We start from the raw sequence: 18,248 nt of genomic DNA, 5'->3' as shown, positions 1-18,248 counted from the left end.
ACCCTTTCACCTTTACCAAACCCTTTTGATGTTTTCATTCCTTTGCTTTGATCTATGGCTCCTCTCATTCATCTAAAACAGCTTCCTGGTTCATTTGTGAAGAGGAAGCGGCAGGTGTTTCTGTCTGCAAAACAACATAGGCATAAAACTGCTCCTTACATAACAGTGGCCCTTTCCCCACTTACCTTTGTCCGAGGGTTGCTGCGCGCAATTCCCAGTGCGCGCAATTCCTGGAGCGTGCCCTGGTTTCCCCACGACAAAAGGCGCCATTTCAAAAGGCACCAGGAATTACGCGCGCTGAGGTGGTGCAAGAGAGGCAGCGTTGGGGCGGCTGCGTTCTCGCCGCCCCTGAAGTGGGGAGTGCAGCTGGACCCCGCGCTACTTGAGGAGAGTAGCGCAGGGCTTAAGGTAAGTGGGGAAAGGGCCAGTGAATACAAAAACTCATTTACAGCTCCTATTGGGCCACAAATAAGTCCCTGTTGCCCGTAAGGCCTTTAATACCAAGGTAGGTCAGCAGTTGCTCTATGGTGCATCTATATGGATTGGTACTTGGAACCACTCAGTTGAACGTATACAATCCTGTTTCCTATATAAGTTACTCAGTTTGCCACATTGTGTGCCCTAAACTGTCCTTAGTCTTGGTCAACACCTTTGTCAACACCTTAAGGCCTTTAATACCAAGGTAGGTCAGCAGTTGCTCTATGGTGCACCTATATGGATTGGTACTTGGAACCACTCAGTTGAACGTATACAATCCTGCTTCCTATATAAGTTACTCAGTTTGCCACATTGTGTGCCCTAAACTGTCCTTAGTCTTGGTCAACACCTTTGTCAACACCTTAAGGCCTTTAATACCAAGGTAGGTCAGCAGTTGCTCTATGGTGCACCTATATGGATTGGTACTTGGAACCGCTCAGTTGAACGTATACAATCCTGCTTCCTATATAAGTTACTCAGTTTGCCACATTGTGTGCCCTAAACTGTCCTTAGTCTTGGTCAACACCTTTGTCAACACCTTAAGGCCTTTAATACCAAGGTAGGTCAGCAGTTGCTCTATGGTGCACCTATATGGATTGGTACTTGGAACCGCTCAGTTAAATGTATACAATCCTGCTTCCTATATAAGTTACTCAGTTTGCCACATTGTGTGCCCTAAACTGTCCTTTGTCTTGAAACTGGTCAACACTTCTTGGAGACCAGAGCCTGGCTTGCCACATTTAGGTTCTGGCTACGCCTATGTTTGAGGACTCAACATTGAGGACTCAAGCCTTACATACCAGTCTCTTGTAGACCTTCAACATTCTGACTGATGGACCTTGGTAGAACAAAAAATATTAACATTGGGATTTACACTAGGGTCACTAGCTATGCTGCCTACTCATGAAATCTCTCGCTCCTTAAAGCAAAGATGAATTGATCAGGAATTCCATTATCTCAGCAGTGCAGCCAATAAGACCTGCTCTCCCCTTTTATTAGGAATGCCCTTTAAAATAGCTAGGGAGGCCAAATACCGAAGTCAATCAAGTGAAGAGCATTCTCTTTGGCAAGGTGCAATGTGCTTCCTTAAGCTGTAAGAACAGGAAGATGTCTAAAAATTCCTTACCAGGACAGAATCTGGGAAAGCAGCATGAAGCAGACTGAATCTGCAATTCATATGCTTCTGCAGTGCCCATTTTGTAAGACAATCAGGTCCAACTTGCTGACCCCTCTAATCATTAATAAAGAAGGTCTATCAGGCCAACAAAAAAAAATCTTATCTTTTAAACAATTATCTTTTAAACAATGATTATTCTGCTATCTCTGAAACGATGGCTAAGTACCTGTGTTATGTCATTAAGTTGCAGTCATGATTGTATTACTCTGTGATCACTGTTAATCTGTACTGTTTATTATGTCAATAACAGATTTGGAATTTGTTTACAGCTCCTGTCCAATTTAGTTTAGTTAATGGTGCTTTCTCCCAGACATAGGATTGCAGCCATGCTGTGCCGTGAATCTTTAATCAGCTGATTGAATTTCATACTCTATTGTAGTGCTTATCCAGGGTTTACCTTTATGGTTTTTCATTGTAAGGCTAATGAGTAAGAAATAGCAGCATGGAAACCATCATTGGTCGTTTCCCACTTACCATCGACCACACTTGCTGCGCGCTACTCTCAGCGCTGGTCATTTCTGGCGTGCTCCCAGGCTTCCCCATTTCTGGCGCACTCCTGGACTCTGCGCGGGGTCATCAAAAGGTGCCGTTTTGAGGAGTGCCAGGAATGACGCGCGCTGAGGGGGCGTGAGAGCGGCAGCGTCAGGGCGGCTGCGTTGTCGCCGCCCCTGTAGTGGGGAGTGCCGCGGGACCCCGCACTACTTGGCGAGAGTAGCACGCAGCAGATGGTAAGTGGGGAATCGACCATAATTTCCCCAAAGGCCCCTTCTGCAAATGCCGAATAATGCACTTTCAATCCACTGTCACAATTGTTTGCAAGTGGATTTTGCTATTCTGCACAATAAAATCCAGCTGCAAAGTGCATTAAAAGCGGATTGAAAGTGCATTATTCTGCATGTGCGGAAGGGGCCAAAGAGATTACAATCAGTTTCTACTTTTTCGTATTGATGGATCCAGCTAAAACCAGCATCTTGCTTGACAACATTTTTCCTCATTTGTCCTTAGTTCTAATCATTCAGTTATTGCTCTCCAATGCATCGGTGAAGTGTAAATATATGTTCGCCTCGATACCTAAATTCTCTTTTTAACTTTCTTTTTTTTGCCTGGCCCCCCCCCCCCCCCCCAAAGTAAATTAGTTTGATCACATTTCATAAGATGGACCTTTCCCCATTATATTGGTGTTTCCATTTCTGTTTCTTGTATGTCAATTTTCATTACTGTTTTCAGGGCAACCCCGGTCCACCAGGCCTTGCAGGTCCTTCAGGCAAAGATGGGCCCCCTGGTCCATCTGGGTCCACTGGCCCTGCTGGAGGCCCAGGCAGTGCCGGTCCAAAAGGGGAGCCTGGCACACCCGGTGAAAGAGGCCCGGCAGGAGCACGAGGAGAACCGGTAGGTATCCTTTGGGCAGTGGTGGGATCCAAAAATTTTAGTAACAGTTTCCCATGGTGGTGGGATTCAAACAGTGGTGTAGCGCCAATGGGGCTGGGCGGGGCACGACAGGGGCGTGGCCGGGCATTCGGGGGTGGGGCATTAATAATTTCTCTGTTACGTTAAAAAAACTCTTACTGTAAAAAAAAGTTCCTAATTGCCAGCTGCTATCTTTCTGCCCATAATTTAAACTCATTATAGCAAGTCCTATCGTCTACTGCCAACAGAAACAACTACTTCTCCTCTAATTGACTGCCTGTCAAATACTTAATGCTTTCAAATACTTAATTTTGTTTCTAGAAATCAAAAGAAGGATACTTTCCTTAAACAAGGAACTTTACCATATTTCTAAAACATGTTTTTAAAACAGCCCAACAGGGAGAATTATCCCGTTTTCTACCTTCGCTAACCAGCCACATAGGAAACAACAGGACTTTATGATTTTTGGACCGAATGAAATTTCTCACGGAAAAGCAGACCCAATTAGTAACCCTCTCGGCACACACAAATAATTAGCAACCCACTCTCGGGAACTGGTAAGAACCTGCTGGATCCCAACTGTGCCTTTGGGGCAATTTATACCTAAAATAAGAATACGCATTCAGTGAAATTACAACTCTCTCCTACTTCTGATACTTCAAAGTGGAACTTAATTAATGGGATGGTTCTCTGTTATCCACTAAAGACCAATACATCAAATCAAATTTCCCATTGTCCAACTCTGTGACTTTATTTGCATGATATTTAACCTGTATGGCCCAGGTTAGCCCAATCTCATCAGATTGCAGAAGCTAAACTGGTTCAGAGCCAACTAGTATTTGGATTGGAGACCACCAAGGAAGCCCAGGGTTGTGACTCAGCGGCAAGCAAGCGCCAATTGCTTTGAAAACCTTCATTGTCTCCATAAGTTGGCTGCAAAATGATGGCAATTATTGCCCCCATTTGTATGACAAACCATTGGCAATCCCTGCATTTGCCCTAGGATTTATTCTGACCCCCTCCCAAATGATAAGGACCAAGATTCAATTCAAAGCGCAGCCGAAATGTTTCATTCGGTTGGAACAACAATGGCTTTTTCTGCACAAGTCAATGAAGATTCAGAGGTGGTTTGCCACTGCCTGTCCCCACACAGAAACAGGTGGTGGAAAACCACCTCTGACCTTTTTTTGCCTAAGACTTGATCATGCGTGCGTGCTTGAGTACACGCGCGCACACAATATGATATAGAATTTCTCACAATAGAATGTATTTGTTCATTTTCCTAGTGGAAAATCTTTCATCAGGACCTGGTTTTAAAAACTGGGCCAGATAAAAACTCTACAAGGACAAGCTATAGCATAATAGCCAGTTGTTATTTCACTGATTTTTTTATTAAACTTCCCTTTATAGGGATCCTGCAGCTTGAAATATATTTTTTTTAAGCAGTAGATGCTTCGCAGTAGGTCAAGTACTTTTTCATCCCAACCAACTCTCTGCTCACCAAAAATGTTCTGCAGGATAAAAAACACTTTATATAAGAACATAAGAACGAGCCTGCTGGATCAGACTAGAGTCCATCTAGTCTAGCACTCTGCGACTCGCAGTGGCCCACCAGATGCCTTTGGGAGCTCACATGCAGGATGTGAAAGCAATGGCCTTCTGCTGCTGCTGCTCCTGAGCACCTGCTAAGGCATTGTCAATCTCAGATCAAGGAGGATCAAGATTGGTAGCCATAGATCGACTTCTCCTCCATAAATCTGACCAAGCCCTTTTTAAAGCTATCCAGGTTAGCAGCCATCCCCACCTCCTGTGGCAGCATATTCCAAACACCAATCACGCGATACGTGAAGAAATTTTTCCTTTTATTAGTCCGAATTCTTCTCCCCCCCCCCCACCCCCAGCATTTTTAGTGTATGCCCCCTGGTTCTACCTTGCCTTCAACTGAGTTTAGATAACACCTTTGTCTTCCACTCCAATTCTTTTAGTCTAAGCTGAACTGATTTCTCTCCTAGGGTTCATCAGGTCCTTCAGGAATTATAGGCATACCTGGGCAACGTGGTATTGCAGGATTGCCAGGACAGAGAGGACCCCCAGGGCCTTCCGGTCCAGCTGGTATCAAGGTAAGGCAGACACTATTTAAAGCTGATCCATTATGGAAATTGCCCCAACTATAAGAACATAAGAACGAGCCAGCTGGATCAGACCAGAGTCCATCTAGTCCAGCTCTCTGCTACTCGCAGTGGCCCACCAGGTGCCTTTGGGAGCTCACATGCAGGATGTGAAAGCAATGGCCTTCTGCGGCTGTTGCTCCCGAGCACCTGAACTGTTAAGGCATTTGCAACCTCAGATCAAAGAGGATCAAGATTGGTAGCCATAGATCGACTTCTCCTCCATAAATCTGTCCAAGCCCCTTTTAAAGCTATCCAGGTTAGTGGCCATCACCACCTCCTGTGGCAGCATATTCCGAACACCAATCACACGTTGCGTGAAGAAGTGTTTCCTTTTATTAGTCCTAATTCTTCCCCCCAGCATTTTCAATGGATGCCCCCTGGTTCTAGTATTGTGAGAAAGAGAGAAAAAATTCTCTCTGTCAACATTTTCTACCCCATGCATAATTTTATAGACTTCTATCTAATAGACTATTCATTTTCAATGACAGTTTTGATTTGTAAAACAAACCAACAAATTAAAGGTGTTATTCTTACAGCCCAAACCACATCTGGGGGGCGGGGGGGGGAGATGCTCATAGAAAGTGGTGGAAAGCCATGCCAATGGGGGTGGGGGGGGGCAGCTTGGGACATTCTCAGGAGCAGCAGTTGGCTTCTATTGGTGTTTCAGCCTGAAAATGCCGGCCCCTGGACCTTTGGACTTGTGCCACACAAAAGTGTGCCGTAAGCCATTGGTGGCAATCGGGTGATTCAAGTGGTAGGAGGTATTTTGAGTGTCCCTTCCTACTGCACCATGCGAAGCACCTTTGGAGGCAGTGTAACCTCTATCTGTGGGCTCTGTGGGGCAGAACTTGGAATGAGTTTGCAACAACAAATTTTAAAAACAAAATGGTTTACTTTCTTAACATATAACATCAACATTTAACATCACACTTCAAGGTCCTGTTCAGGTTGCATTTTCAAGTCCTTATATTTACAGTCTACTGGTACTGCCAAGTCCAATTCTTCTTTGCAATTGGGTTGGCTCCTGAAGACTCCAAGGGCTTGGTGAACAGGATTCGACATGATGAAGGTTTCCAGGAGAACTCTCACCCATTACAAACATAAAAACCCTTAACAAGGTGTTAAGGGCTTATACAAACCAAGGTCCGAGTCTGGTAGCCTTGTCTCCTCCAAACTACATGAGCTCTGCAGCCTCTTGCTGCTTTGAGTCTCCACCCATTTCTAGGTCAACCCATTCTGAGCATGGGGGTTACAGCAGCACAGCCCTGCCATTGTCATGCCACCTCTGGCCACTGCAGTGCTGCCCCCCCCCCCCCGACTGGATTGCACTAGTAATAAGATATGGAACGCTTGTGCCCAATCTGGGAAATGTGATGAATGCATGGCAAGGTGTAGAAGATATTTTGTTTTGAAATATTTCACATTGTGCATGCCTTGTGCATATGGTTGAATCCGAAGCACCATGAGGGGAGCTGCATGCACAGAAGGAAACTCCCCTGCTTTCCTTCTGTGCACCCACAAAGGCCGTTCATAGCATAGCATACTCCTACATTCCTGCTGAGCAATCTTGGGTTAGTCACAGTTCTCTCAGAATTCTCTCAGCCCCACCAACCTCACAAGGATTCCGTTGTGGGGAGAGGAAGGGAAAGGAACTTGTAAGAAGAAGAAGAAGAAGAAGAAGAAGAAGAAGAAGAAGAAGAGTTTGGATTTATATCCCCCCTTTCTCTCCTGCAGGAGACTCAAAGGGGCTTACAATCTCCTTGCCCTTCCCCCCTCACAACAAACACCCTGTGAGGTGGGTGGGGCTGAGAGAGCTCCGAGAAGCTGTGACTAGCCCAAGGTCACCCAGCTGGTGTGTGTGGGAGTGCACAGGCTAATCTGAATTCCCCAGATAAGCCTCCACAGCTCAGGCGGCAGAGCTGGGAATCAAACCTGGTTCCTCCAGATCAGAGTGCACCTGCTCTTATCCACTGCTCTTAGCCACTACGCCACTGCTGCTCCTAGCCACCTTGAGTCTTATCCACTGCTCTTAGCCACTACGCCACTGCTGTTCCTAGCCACCTTGAGTCTCCTTACAGGAGAAAATGGTGCGGTATAAATCCAAACTCCTCCTCCTCCTCCTCCTCCTCTTCTTCTATCTTTTTTCTAATGCCATTGATTTTGTGAAGGGCTGCTCTTTAATAAATAGTACACAGAGAGCCTGTATTATTATTATTATTTTTAAAAGGCCTTCAGTCTATTTCTTTCTTTATATAGGGTGAAGATGGAAAATCAGGAGTGAATGGCAGCCCAGGAGAACGAGGCGCTCCAGGTCCTCAGGGTGCCCCTGGACTTAGTGGAACACCTGGAGAATCAGGCCGAGATGTAAGAAATGTTTTCATGTGGTATTAATTGTGCCTTGGAGACCAACAGTCACATGACACATAGCTATTCCGTGCTACATTCATATCTGACGAAGGGAGCTGGATGTTCAGAACCTCATATTTACAAATGTTGTCGGTCTCTAAGGTATTGCTGGACTTGAATTGAGTTTATCAGACAAAAAGATGTCATTGCTACATTCCATCCCAATGTGATAAGCTAGTAGAAGGGAGGCCCGGAGCTTCCTTTTCAGAAACGCTGATGACTTTTTCAATTGTACAGATGTGTTGCTTGATTTCTCAGCATTTTTGCGCCAGATGTTCTTGATCTCAGTAGTCCCGTGCTTTGTTCCTATCTCTTCATACACATGGCTCAGGGACAGAGCTAGATGGTTAAGTGTTCAGCTACTTTTTTTGTGGAGTTGTTGAGACCAATACGGGGACATTGTGTGTGGGGGGGGGGGGAATCCCTTGGTTTACAACCTCCATAATGTTTTTATCCCCATGGGGAAAATATGAAAGTACATGGTGGCGGTTAAAGAAGACTAAAAGGGACTAAAACTTCAGCAGAAAGTGGCAGGAGGAAAAAGTGTTGTGACGTCGTATTGTTGAAGGCTTTCATGGCCAGAATCACTGGGATGTTGTGTGGTTTCCAGGCTGCATGGCTGTGTTCCAGTAGCATTTTCTCCTGATGTTTCACCTGCATCTGTGGCTGGCTTTTTCAGAGGATCCTCTGTAGATGCCAGCCACAGATGCAGGCGAAACATCAGGAGAAAATGCTACTGGAACACGGCCATACAGCCCTGAAACCCCACAACATCCCTGCTATATAGTTCTTCCTCCTCCCTCCCCTCATATTTTCCCTACTTCGGATGACACCCTTAGCAGCTATGCAGGGACAGAGCGAGGGGGAACTGTGCCCGGGGCATGCTTGTAACCTGCGCCTCTGCTGTGGCTGTGCCCACCCCTGCCCTGGAAGGCCTTCGGAAAGCCCCCTCCACCGGCCATGCCCTCGCTATGGCACTGCCTGGGGTGTCACACACACCCCACCCTGCCTCATTGGTGCTACACCACTGCAGCTATGTTATTTTTTTAATGTATGAAAAAAATAACAGAGATTCTTACCATAAGATCCACTTGCACATGAAAATGAATTAATGAATTTTAATGTTTTATCGTTATATTGTATTTATGAGACATTATATTGTATTTGTTTTATGTCTCATTGTACACCGCCCAGAGCCCTTCGGGGGTTGGGCGGTCTATTAAGCTGAATAAAATAACAATGGCAACGACAACGACAACGATGATAATAATAATAATAATAATAATAATAATAATAATAATAATAATAATAATAATAATAATAATAATAATAATAATAATAATAATAATAATAATAATAATAATGCCGCCATCTAGAAATGACAATGCGCTTGTGAAATAGCTCTTAATGTTTAGACAATCATGGAGATATGGTGGAAACATCACTGACAAATCATTCTAAAAAGATAACTCCAAGGGATTTAAAACTCTTGGTAAAGGAGGGTAGCCTGATCTCACCAGATCTCAAAAGCTAGGCAGAGTCAGCCCTGGTTAGCGTCTGGATGGGAGACCTCCAAAGAATATCAGGGTCATGATGGAGAGACTGGCAAACCACCTCTGAATGTCTCTTGCCTAAAAAGCAGTAAGAGGTCACCATTTGTCAGCTGTGACTTGATGGTAAGGTCTACCACCAACACGGAGACTGCGCTCAAGTTGTAGTCATGCCCAGTATTTACGTTTTATATATTTTGTTTTTGCTGTGTTGTCTTCATCTTGTGCTTAAACACACACGAATCTGTTTTTGCAAGGGCAATCCCGGACAAGATGGCGTGCCGGGTCGTGATGGATCCTCGGGACCAAAGGTGAGAAGCTACCTCATTAACGCAGGAATGTGGGCTCAACAGACCTCCAGGAATTTTGGTTGCAGCCGCTCCGCTATAAGCAGTACTGGAATTTTCCAGAAATTGACCGGCATGTCGTTTGGTAAATAAATGTGTCCCTCACCTTTGTTCCAATTGTTGTCTTCTCAGGGTGATCGAGGTGAAAATGGCTCTCCTGGTCCCCCAGGGCTTCCTGGACATGCTGGTCCCCCAGGGCATGCTGGTACACCTGGAAAATCAGGTGACAGAGGAAGTCCAGTAAGTGTAAAAACAATCTTGAACCTTACACAGAGCATTACCAAGAAATCGCTTTTTTGCTCCCTTGCAGGTGGTAACACTCCAGCATTTTCTGCCAACAGAGAGAGGTTCTTTGTTTGCTCAGCGGTAGTTCCACATATAAGAACATAAGAACATAAGAACTAGCCTGCTGGATCAGACCAGAGTCCATCTAGCAGTAGATGCTTCGCAGTAGGTCAAGTACTTTTTCATCCCAACCAACTCTCTGCTCACCAAAAATGTTCTGCAGGATAAAAAACACTTTATATAAGAACATAAGAACTAGCCTGCTGGATCAGACCAGAGTCCATCTAGTCCAGCACTCTGCGACTCGCAGTGGCCCACCAGGTGCCTTTGGGAGCTCACGTGCAGGAGGTGAACGCAATGGCCTTCTGCGGCTGTTGCTCCCGATCACCTGGTCTGCTAAGGCATTTGCAATCTGAGATCAAGGAGGATCAAGATTGGTAGCCATAGATTGACTTCTCGTCCATAAATCTGTCCAAGCCCTTTTTAAAGCTATCCAGGTTAGTGGCCATCACCACCTCCTGTGGCAGCATATTCCAAACACCAATCACACGTTGCGTGAAGAAGTGTTTCCTTTTATTAGTCCTAATTCTTCCCCCCAGCATTTTCAATGAATGCCCCCTGGTTCTAGTATTGTGAGAAAGAGAAAAATTTCTCTCTGTCAACATTTTCTACCCCATGCATAATTTTGTAGACTTCAATTATATCCCCCCTCAGACGTCTCTTCTCCAAACCAAAGAGTCCCAAATGCTGCAGCCTCTCCTCATAAGAAAGGTGCTCCAATCCTTCAATCATCCTCTTTGCCCTTCTCTGCACCTTTTCTATCTCTTCGATATCCTTTTTGAGATGTGGCGACCAGAACTGAACACAGTACTCCAAGTGTGGTCGCACCACGGCTTTATATAAGGGCATGACAATCTTTGCAGTTTTATTCTCAATTCCTTTCCTAATGATCCCCAGTATAGAGTTTGCCTTTTTCACAGCTGCCATGCATTGAGTTGACATTCCCATGGAACTATCAACTAAGACGCCCAAATCCCTTTCCTGGTCTGTGACTGATAGCACTGACCCCTGTAGCGTGTATGTGAAGTTTGGATTTTTTGCCCCTATGTGCATCACTTTACATTTTGCTACATTGAACTGCATTTGCTATTTCTTAGCCCCCTCACCTAATTTATCAAATTATGAAGGATTCTTTATCACAAACTAATTCTGCTTGGTTCTGGTGGGTTTTCCGGGCTGTGTGGCCGTGGTCGGGTGGATCTTGTTCCTAACGTTTCGCCTGCATCTGTGGCTGGCATCTTCAGAGGTGTGGAAAACGAAAGGCGAGGGGGAGAAAAGGAAAACACGGAAACCGGATGAGCTACCTCCAGAAAAACACTCGCCCAAAACAAGGAAGTACAACAAACTGATTTATAGCATGAATGACAAGTCTAAACGCATTAATCATTTTCATACAGAATCATTCACATGGTGTTCCAATGAAAACTGGCCAAGTAGAGCCACTTTGATGACTAATCATAACAGTATGAACGCAAAAGAATATATACACTGAGGAAGATTATTCTTTCGAAAACGCTCTACAGCGCGCCAGCGTTCTGCAAAGGTGATGCAAAAGTGATTGCAAAGTTTATTCAGCGTTCTTTGCTATTGAATCCAACATTCTTCCAGCGTCTTGGAAAGGGCTTGTCTTCTCCAACACATCTAATTTACGATCTTCTTCTGGCGGTTGGTAAGCGACTGGCTCCCACATGCCTACGTGATTTATCGACACCATCACAAACTGACTTTCGAAACATTGCCTCTGCTCATGAATGGTCTCCTATCTGTGGGATTTATGAATGAACTCGATTCCAGTGCTATTCTATTCATGTATAAGAATGTATTTATAATACTATCAATGCGTTTAGACTTGTCATTCATGCTATAAATCAGTTTGTTGTACTTCCCCGTTTTGGGCGAGTGTTTTTCTGGAGGTAGCTCATCCAGGCATCATTCTCCTCTCCTCACAACAACCCTGTGAGGTTGGTTAGGCTGAGGGAGTGTGACTGGCTCTGGGTCACCCAGCGAGCTTCCATGGCATGAGTGGAGATTCGAACCCAGAACTCCCAGATACTAGCCCAGTGACGGCGAACCTTTTCGAGACCGAGTGCCCAAATTGCAACCCAAAACCCACTTATTTATCGCAAAGTGCCAATATGGCAATTTAACCTGAATACTCAGGTTTTCGTTTAGAAAAAAATGTTGGCTCTGAGGCGTGTGTTACTCGGGAGTAAGCTTGGTGGTAGTCGGTGGCTTTGCTTTGAAGCAACCGTGCATCTCTTCCAACGGGTGAATCACAACCCTAGGAGGGTTTACTCTGAAGCAAGCCCCATTGCCAGCAACTGAGCTTACTCCCAGGTAAAGGATCACACTTTACTTCTTCGCATGAAAACCAGTGGGGTTTAACAGCGCTTAACAGGGTTACCTACACTGTTTCCCCAAAACTAGGTCTTAGGTTTAATGCTAATAATCGAGCCCAGTGGCCCAGGCCAGCCTAGATGTGGGGGGGGGGGGACTCTGTTTTCGCATGCCCACAGAGAGGGCTCTGAGTGCCACCTCTGGCACCTGTGCCATAGGTTCGCCACCAACTGTACTAGTCTGACACTCTTAATCGTTCCACCACATAGACTCTTTTAACACTGATTTTGTTGATTGTTTTGACTATGTGTGATCCATTTTGAATACCTGTGACATAACGTAAATAAGGAAGCAATACAATAAATAAATGAAGTCCTTATTTTCCCGCAGGGTCCTGCTGGTCCAGTTGGCCCCTCCGGCCCTGCTGGTATTCGTGGTGCTCCTGTAAGTCTCCACTTCTAAGTTTATAACCCTCCCTATGTTGCTAGTCCTCATGAACATGTCGTGCATTTTTAATCCATCATGTCATTGTTCTGAAAGGGCCCCGCTGGAGCACGAGGTGATAAAGGTGAAGCTGGAGAACGTGGCCTCAACGGAATCAAGGGTCATCGAGGATTCCCTGGTAATCCAGGGCCTCCTGGTTCAATTGTAAGTTTTTAGGACTTTGTTGGTTGGCATAACTTTTTTTTTAGTGCAGGATTTTTCATATTAAATAGCTTTGCCAGATTGCAAGGTGTGCCGGAAATGATTCTGTGAGATTTGTACTAAAATGATCATACTTAAGAGAAGTAGAGTACCACTAATGGGCCCGGGCACATGCTACCAAGCCCCGCCCCTGAGAAGGTCAGGGGGCGTGGCTCAGCGGCGGGTGACTGTGGTGCCCACCTGGGCCACCCATTGCCAAACCCCACCCACCAGCCTCTTTGCAGACCGGCTTCTACCTTCCCCAGGTCTGGTGCCCCTCCAAGACCCACCCTCCCCCAGCCTCCCTGCTAGCTCCCATAAGTAAGGTGCATGGGGCAGGGATATGGGGGGGGCGCAGGGGGGCGGTCATGCCCTCAGGCGCCATTTAGGCCTCATACGCCAGTGCTTAAGAGCATAAGAAGAGCCCTGCTGGATCAGACCATTGGCCCATCAAGTCCAGTGTCTGTTCTCACAGCTGCCAACCAGCTACCTCTGGGAAGCCCACAAGCAAGATGACCGAAACAGTATCATCCTGCTCATGAACCCCAGCAGCTGATACAAAGAGACATACTGCCTCTGGTACTGGAGGGAGTAAATATCCATCATGTCTAATAGCACTTACAGCCCCGTCCTGTGTGAATTTGTCCACTCCTCTACTAAAGCCTTCCAAAATGGCGGCCGCCATCACCACATCATGTAACAGCGAGTTCTACAAGTGAACTTTGTACTGCGTGAAAAAGTACTTGCTCGTGTCTGTCCTGAATCTCTTCTCAGTTTCATTGGGGAAGTAACAGGCGTTATGGAATTGGCTTTCTGGTATCTTGGCTGTGTGGGTTATATTAGCAGGACAAGAGGACTATAGCCCTCTAGTTCCCTCAAACAGCATCTTCCTTCAAGGCAAGAAGCCTTTCTCTGACCGGAAAGGTTTTTGCCTCAGAAGAAGGCTCCCCATAACAAAGGAAGAATGTCCAACAGTTCACTTATAAAGCAGCGGCACCGACTCACCGGGGGCCGCCATTGCCATCGGGGGAAGGGGGCCGCCTCCTCGTTGCGTCGGCAAGCCCCTCCCCTGCTGACCAGCACCTCCAGGCAGCATGCCAATGGGGGCGGTGGGGCGGTGGGCGCGCAGGCATGACGTGGCCTGCTGACGCCGCCCACCCTCCTTTTAAGCTGGAGCCGGCCTCGTGGCAGCCCTCTTTCCTGGCTGACGGGCGATCGTCCCACCCACCCTCCCTTCTCTGCCGAGGTTTTGTGTTCTTTTGCTATCTGTTGTCTGCGGTTTGCGCATGGGGGGCTGATCCTTTTCGTCAGGTTAGCTGCCTGCTAACCAGTTGGGGGGCCTCCTTACGAGGTTTGGGGTGGAGCTAGCCAGGGTCCATTTAGCCCAGGCGTGGGCTGTCCTGGCTTGCGCCCCACGGTAACAGGGAAATCTTCATACAGCGGCCCAGCGCCCACTTGAAAATTCCCTTCCTTCCTGCCTACCACTGCTATCCAGATCTGTTTCCTCAAACAGGCGGGTTTGAGGAAAGAGGGTGTGGAGGGACAGCCCACAAGGCTGCTCAGCACCGGATCCGACCCCCCGTTCTGCGCCTTCCGCTTTCTATTCAGTCAAGCCAATTAAATCGTTGGCTATGGCCAAATGTTATACCATAAATAAAGTGTTCTGTTTTTATTTCTGTGACTATTTGTGAGTGCGTTTTCTTAGAGGCAATCTTTCTCTCCCTCTGGCGGCAAAAATATTTCACTTTTGGACTATAAAAAGAAGGCAGCTTTGCCAGATTTCTGAAACCTTTGACAGAAACATTTTTTTTGCTAACAAAAAGTCATGCCTGGTAGTAAAGTCCTCAAAGGCTAGCACCATTTAGGTTTTCTGATGGCACTTATACACAGTGGCTTCAACTCAGGAAAAGGTAGTTAGCCTTAAATCTACTGTGATATGTTAACTGTGCAAAAATTAAGTTCATTAACTTAACTCGGGCTGAAGCGCACTCAGCTTTCGTTGTACAGACCCTATGACACGAAGAAGCATCTGTGTATGTAAATTGCCGTCACCTCGCAGCCAACTTATGGCAACCCATTATGCACCTGCGTGAGTACCGTTCCTATGCAAGAAATCTACTGTTAGCTGGACTTAAATCGTGCTCTTCTCATCTTTACAGGGTGCATTGGGACCCCCAGGTTCCAATGGAAGTCCAGGACCTGCCGGAGCAAGAGTAAGGAACCTTTTCTACCATGCATTGTCAAACTACGGTTAGGGAGTTAAGGAGAGCAAGAGAAATTAACTCTGATGCCTGTTTATTTAGATTTGAACTCAGTATTAGGCCCAGTTTCTTCCCTAGAAGCACAGCAATAAAATAGACAGCCACATTTGTTATAACTGTACAGAAATGTGCCTATAATGCAGAAGGAAGAAAAATATGGAATTCCTTCTGAGGGAGATTCATCCCCCCCCCCCCCCCCATCGTTATCTGCCATCATGTTAAAAAACAAGGTTAAGAAATACAGTTAAAATTACTAATTTCCAGTGTAAAATTTGCAACAGTTTCACAAAAGAGCACATCAAAGCTGTTCAGGAGATTGGGTATCTTATAACACTCATGCCACTGAGAACATTGCAAGAAAATGGAATTCATGTATTTCATGTGCATCTTATTGTATTTCGGGCATAGAAACAAAGAATGGTCAAGTGTTTCAACCGTAGTCAGATCACATGAACAAACTCTTTTAGAACGTTCCATATTCTTAAATCTTCCCTCCAGCAGAGCTGATGGCAGCACATTACATCTTGCAGAAGCCAAGGCTCTCCTCTGGGTGGGATTAATCAGCAGACGAAGATATGCTGCCATAATTCCACGCTCGCATGGGATTAATAATGTAGTCGGAGAACAGGTTGTCTTGGCAGCAAGAGTCAAATTATGAAAATCAAGATCCAAGAGCCCATTCTTAACTAGTCTGAAGGCTTCCACCTTTGTGAGCATAAGGAGTGATTCCAAGGGGAAACCAATAGCTTCAACCTTTCTAAAGATCAAAGTATACCATTCTGAAATAAAGTGATCTGATAACAGAGAGGGAATATAGCCATTGGATCCCACTAGAAAATGTATATGCAGCCAATATTTTATGTCCCTTATCCATGCCAAGGTTTCTAGAGTTGTTTTGCCCATCTCAATGCACAACGCAGCATAAGGCACACATCTAGGGAGCCCCATTAGTTTCTGAAAGAATTTGGAATGTATCTGCCATTATGTCTGTTTTGGCTGGCATTTCCTCACTGCCCCTCTCTTTTGCATAGGTGTTTTAAAATGGTGTAAATATTTTAGTTGTTTTTATGTTATGTTTTTTTTAAAAAAAACTTGTTTTAATGGTTTTGGTTGTTTACTGTTTTGAGGGCCCTGAGCTGAGTGAAAAGAGGGTGTTATAATGTTCCGGACAAAGACACAAACAAAACTGTTTAACTGGCAAGTTTACAGCAGTGTTTCACAATCTATGAACAATACAGGTAACATCTCATTTCTTGTGCTGTTAGGGACCCCCTGGACCTAATGGCCCTCCCGGAAAGGATGGTACAAGCGGCTACCCTGGCCCCATTGGTCCCCCTGGTCCCCGTGGAACCCGAGGTGAAGCTGGAACGGCGGTAAGGGAGCTAGAATATTGAAAATATTCCACTCTCAGGTTCTGCCCTGGAGAAACATAGTCCTGAATGCCAGTTGGCATATTCTGCACTTGAGCAAGACACAATGAGCAAAAGATGATAAATTCAGACCAGTGAGATGAAGTAGACGATCAAGCAGGTCTGAAGCACAGGGTGAGTCGGAGAAGCGTGGCAACGATAAGCCCCCATCTGGCCACAGAGTAAAGGATGCAAAGTGCAAATGATCCGTCTGTCTTTACTGAATGAGTGAATAAACCAGTAGTCTGGGACCTTCATCCTCATAGAACCGCTTCTCCAAATACGGCCGCAAGAGAGCCTTAACTCTATGGATAACTGTCTGTCGGTGGTCTCTAACCTGAAAAATATCCCCTCTTTTTCTGAAAATGAGCACCTTCAAGACAAACAAAAAAATGGGCGTATAAGCTTTTGAGAATCAAAGCTCCCTTTGCCAGATGAGAGTAGGAATGCAGATCCCTCAGGCTTGTATCTGATGAAGGAAGCTTTGATGCTTGAAAGCCCATATCCAGTGGTGGGATCCAAAAATTTTAGTAACAGGTTCCCATGGTGGTGGGATTCAAACAATGGAGTAGCGCCAATGGGGCTAAGCGGGGCACGACGGGGGCGTGGCCAGGCATTCCGGGGGCGGGGCATTAATAATTTCTCTGTTACTGTAAAAAACTCTTACTGTAAAAAAAAGTTCCTAATTTCCAGCTGGTATCTTTCTGTCCATAATTTAAACTTATTATAGCAAGTCCTATCGTCTACTGCCAACAGAAACAACTACTTCTCCTCTAATTGACTGCCTGTCAAATACTTAATACTTTCAAATACTTAATTTTGTTTCTAGAAATCAAAAGAAGGATACTTTCCTTAAACAAGGAACTTGACCATATTTCTAAAACATGTTTTTAAAACAGCCCAACAGGGAGTATTATCCCGTTTTCTACCTTCCCTAACCAGCCACATAGGAAACAATGGAACTTGATGATTTTTGGACCTAATGGAATTTCTAATGGAAAAGCAGACCCAATTAGTAACCCCCTCTCGGCACACACAAATAATTAGTAACCCACTCTCAGGAACTGGTGAGAACCTGCTGGATCCCACCTCTGCCCATATCCCTAAAAAAAAACACTTGTGGATTTCTAAGGTGCTACTGGCAGTCGCTCTTCTACTGCCAACAAACATGGCTCCTTCCTGATTATTTAAGAGTTTAGTTGGTAGTGAAGGTTTCTGATTTTGTCCTTTTTTGTAACAAAGGTCAAATTGTTAGTGTGTCTACTATTGCCGCCCGAGAATGGGACCACCCTTCTCTGAGCCCTTTAACACAATAAACACACAACGCTCATGGCTGGGGAAAATTACTTGGCCAGAGCCAATCATTTTATTGAGCAGTAAGAATCGTGAGGTGAAGCATGGGATTTGTCAGGCTCTCAAACATGGAAATAACAGAGACTGTAGGAAAGTCCTAAAGCAGTTTATTTCTACAATGCGTAGAGTAACAGAGAAAGCTGAATCTAAGCTCTCCCGCTTAGATCCAGAGATTATATCTTTCAATCCCCCCCCCATTTGATTCCCACCAAATGTGTTTCACAAAGTGTATAACATTTGCACTACACAGCTTCAAGAAACCTGGGAACGTTCGCACCTTCCCGCAGGAGGGCTGGCGCCAGGGAATTGCCAGGGAGGGGAGAG

At 45.5% G+C, this 18,248-nt stretch overlaps 1 protein-coding gene across 1 annotated transcript in view; it reads left to right on the top strand.

Annotated features, from left to right (window-relative positions):
- Positions 1-18,248, top strand: part of COL3A1 (collagen type III alpha 1 chain) — a 109,460-nt gene that overhangs the window by 83,961 nt on the left and 7,251 nt on the right. Inside the window, exons 37-45 of the mRNA XM_048483708.1 lie at positions 2,882-3,043; positions 5,074-5,181; positions 7,489-7,596; positions 9,446-9,499; positions 9,668-9,775; positions 12,608-12,661; positions 12,758-12,865; positions 15,061-15,114; positions 16,428-16,535. Of these exons, the coding sequence (XP_048339665.1) occupies positions 2,882-3,043; positions 5,074-5,181; positions 7,489-7,596; positions 9,446-9,499; positions 9,668-9,775; positions 12,608-12,661; positions 12,758-12,865; positions 15,061-15,114; positions 16,428-16,535 (864 nt within the window). The remainder of the gene's footprint in view (positions 1-2,881; positions 3,044-5,073; positions 5,182-7,488; positions 7,597-9,445; positions 9,500-9,667; positions 9,776-12,607; positions 12,662-12,757; positions 12,866-15,060; positions 15,115-16,427; positions 16,536-18,248) is intronic.

The sequence above is a fragment of the Sphaerodactylus townsendi genome, linkage group LG02, assembly GCF_021028975.2.
Source record: "Sphaerodactylus townsendi isolate TG3544 linkage group LG02, MPM_Stown_v2.3, whole genome shotgun sequence".
NCBI classification, from domain to species: domain Eukaryota; kingdom Metazoa; phylum Chordata; class Lepidosauria; order Squamata; family Sphaerodactylidae; genus Sphaerodactylus; species Sphaerodactylus townsendi.
This window is presented reverse-complemented; position numbering and strand designations above follow the sequence as displayed.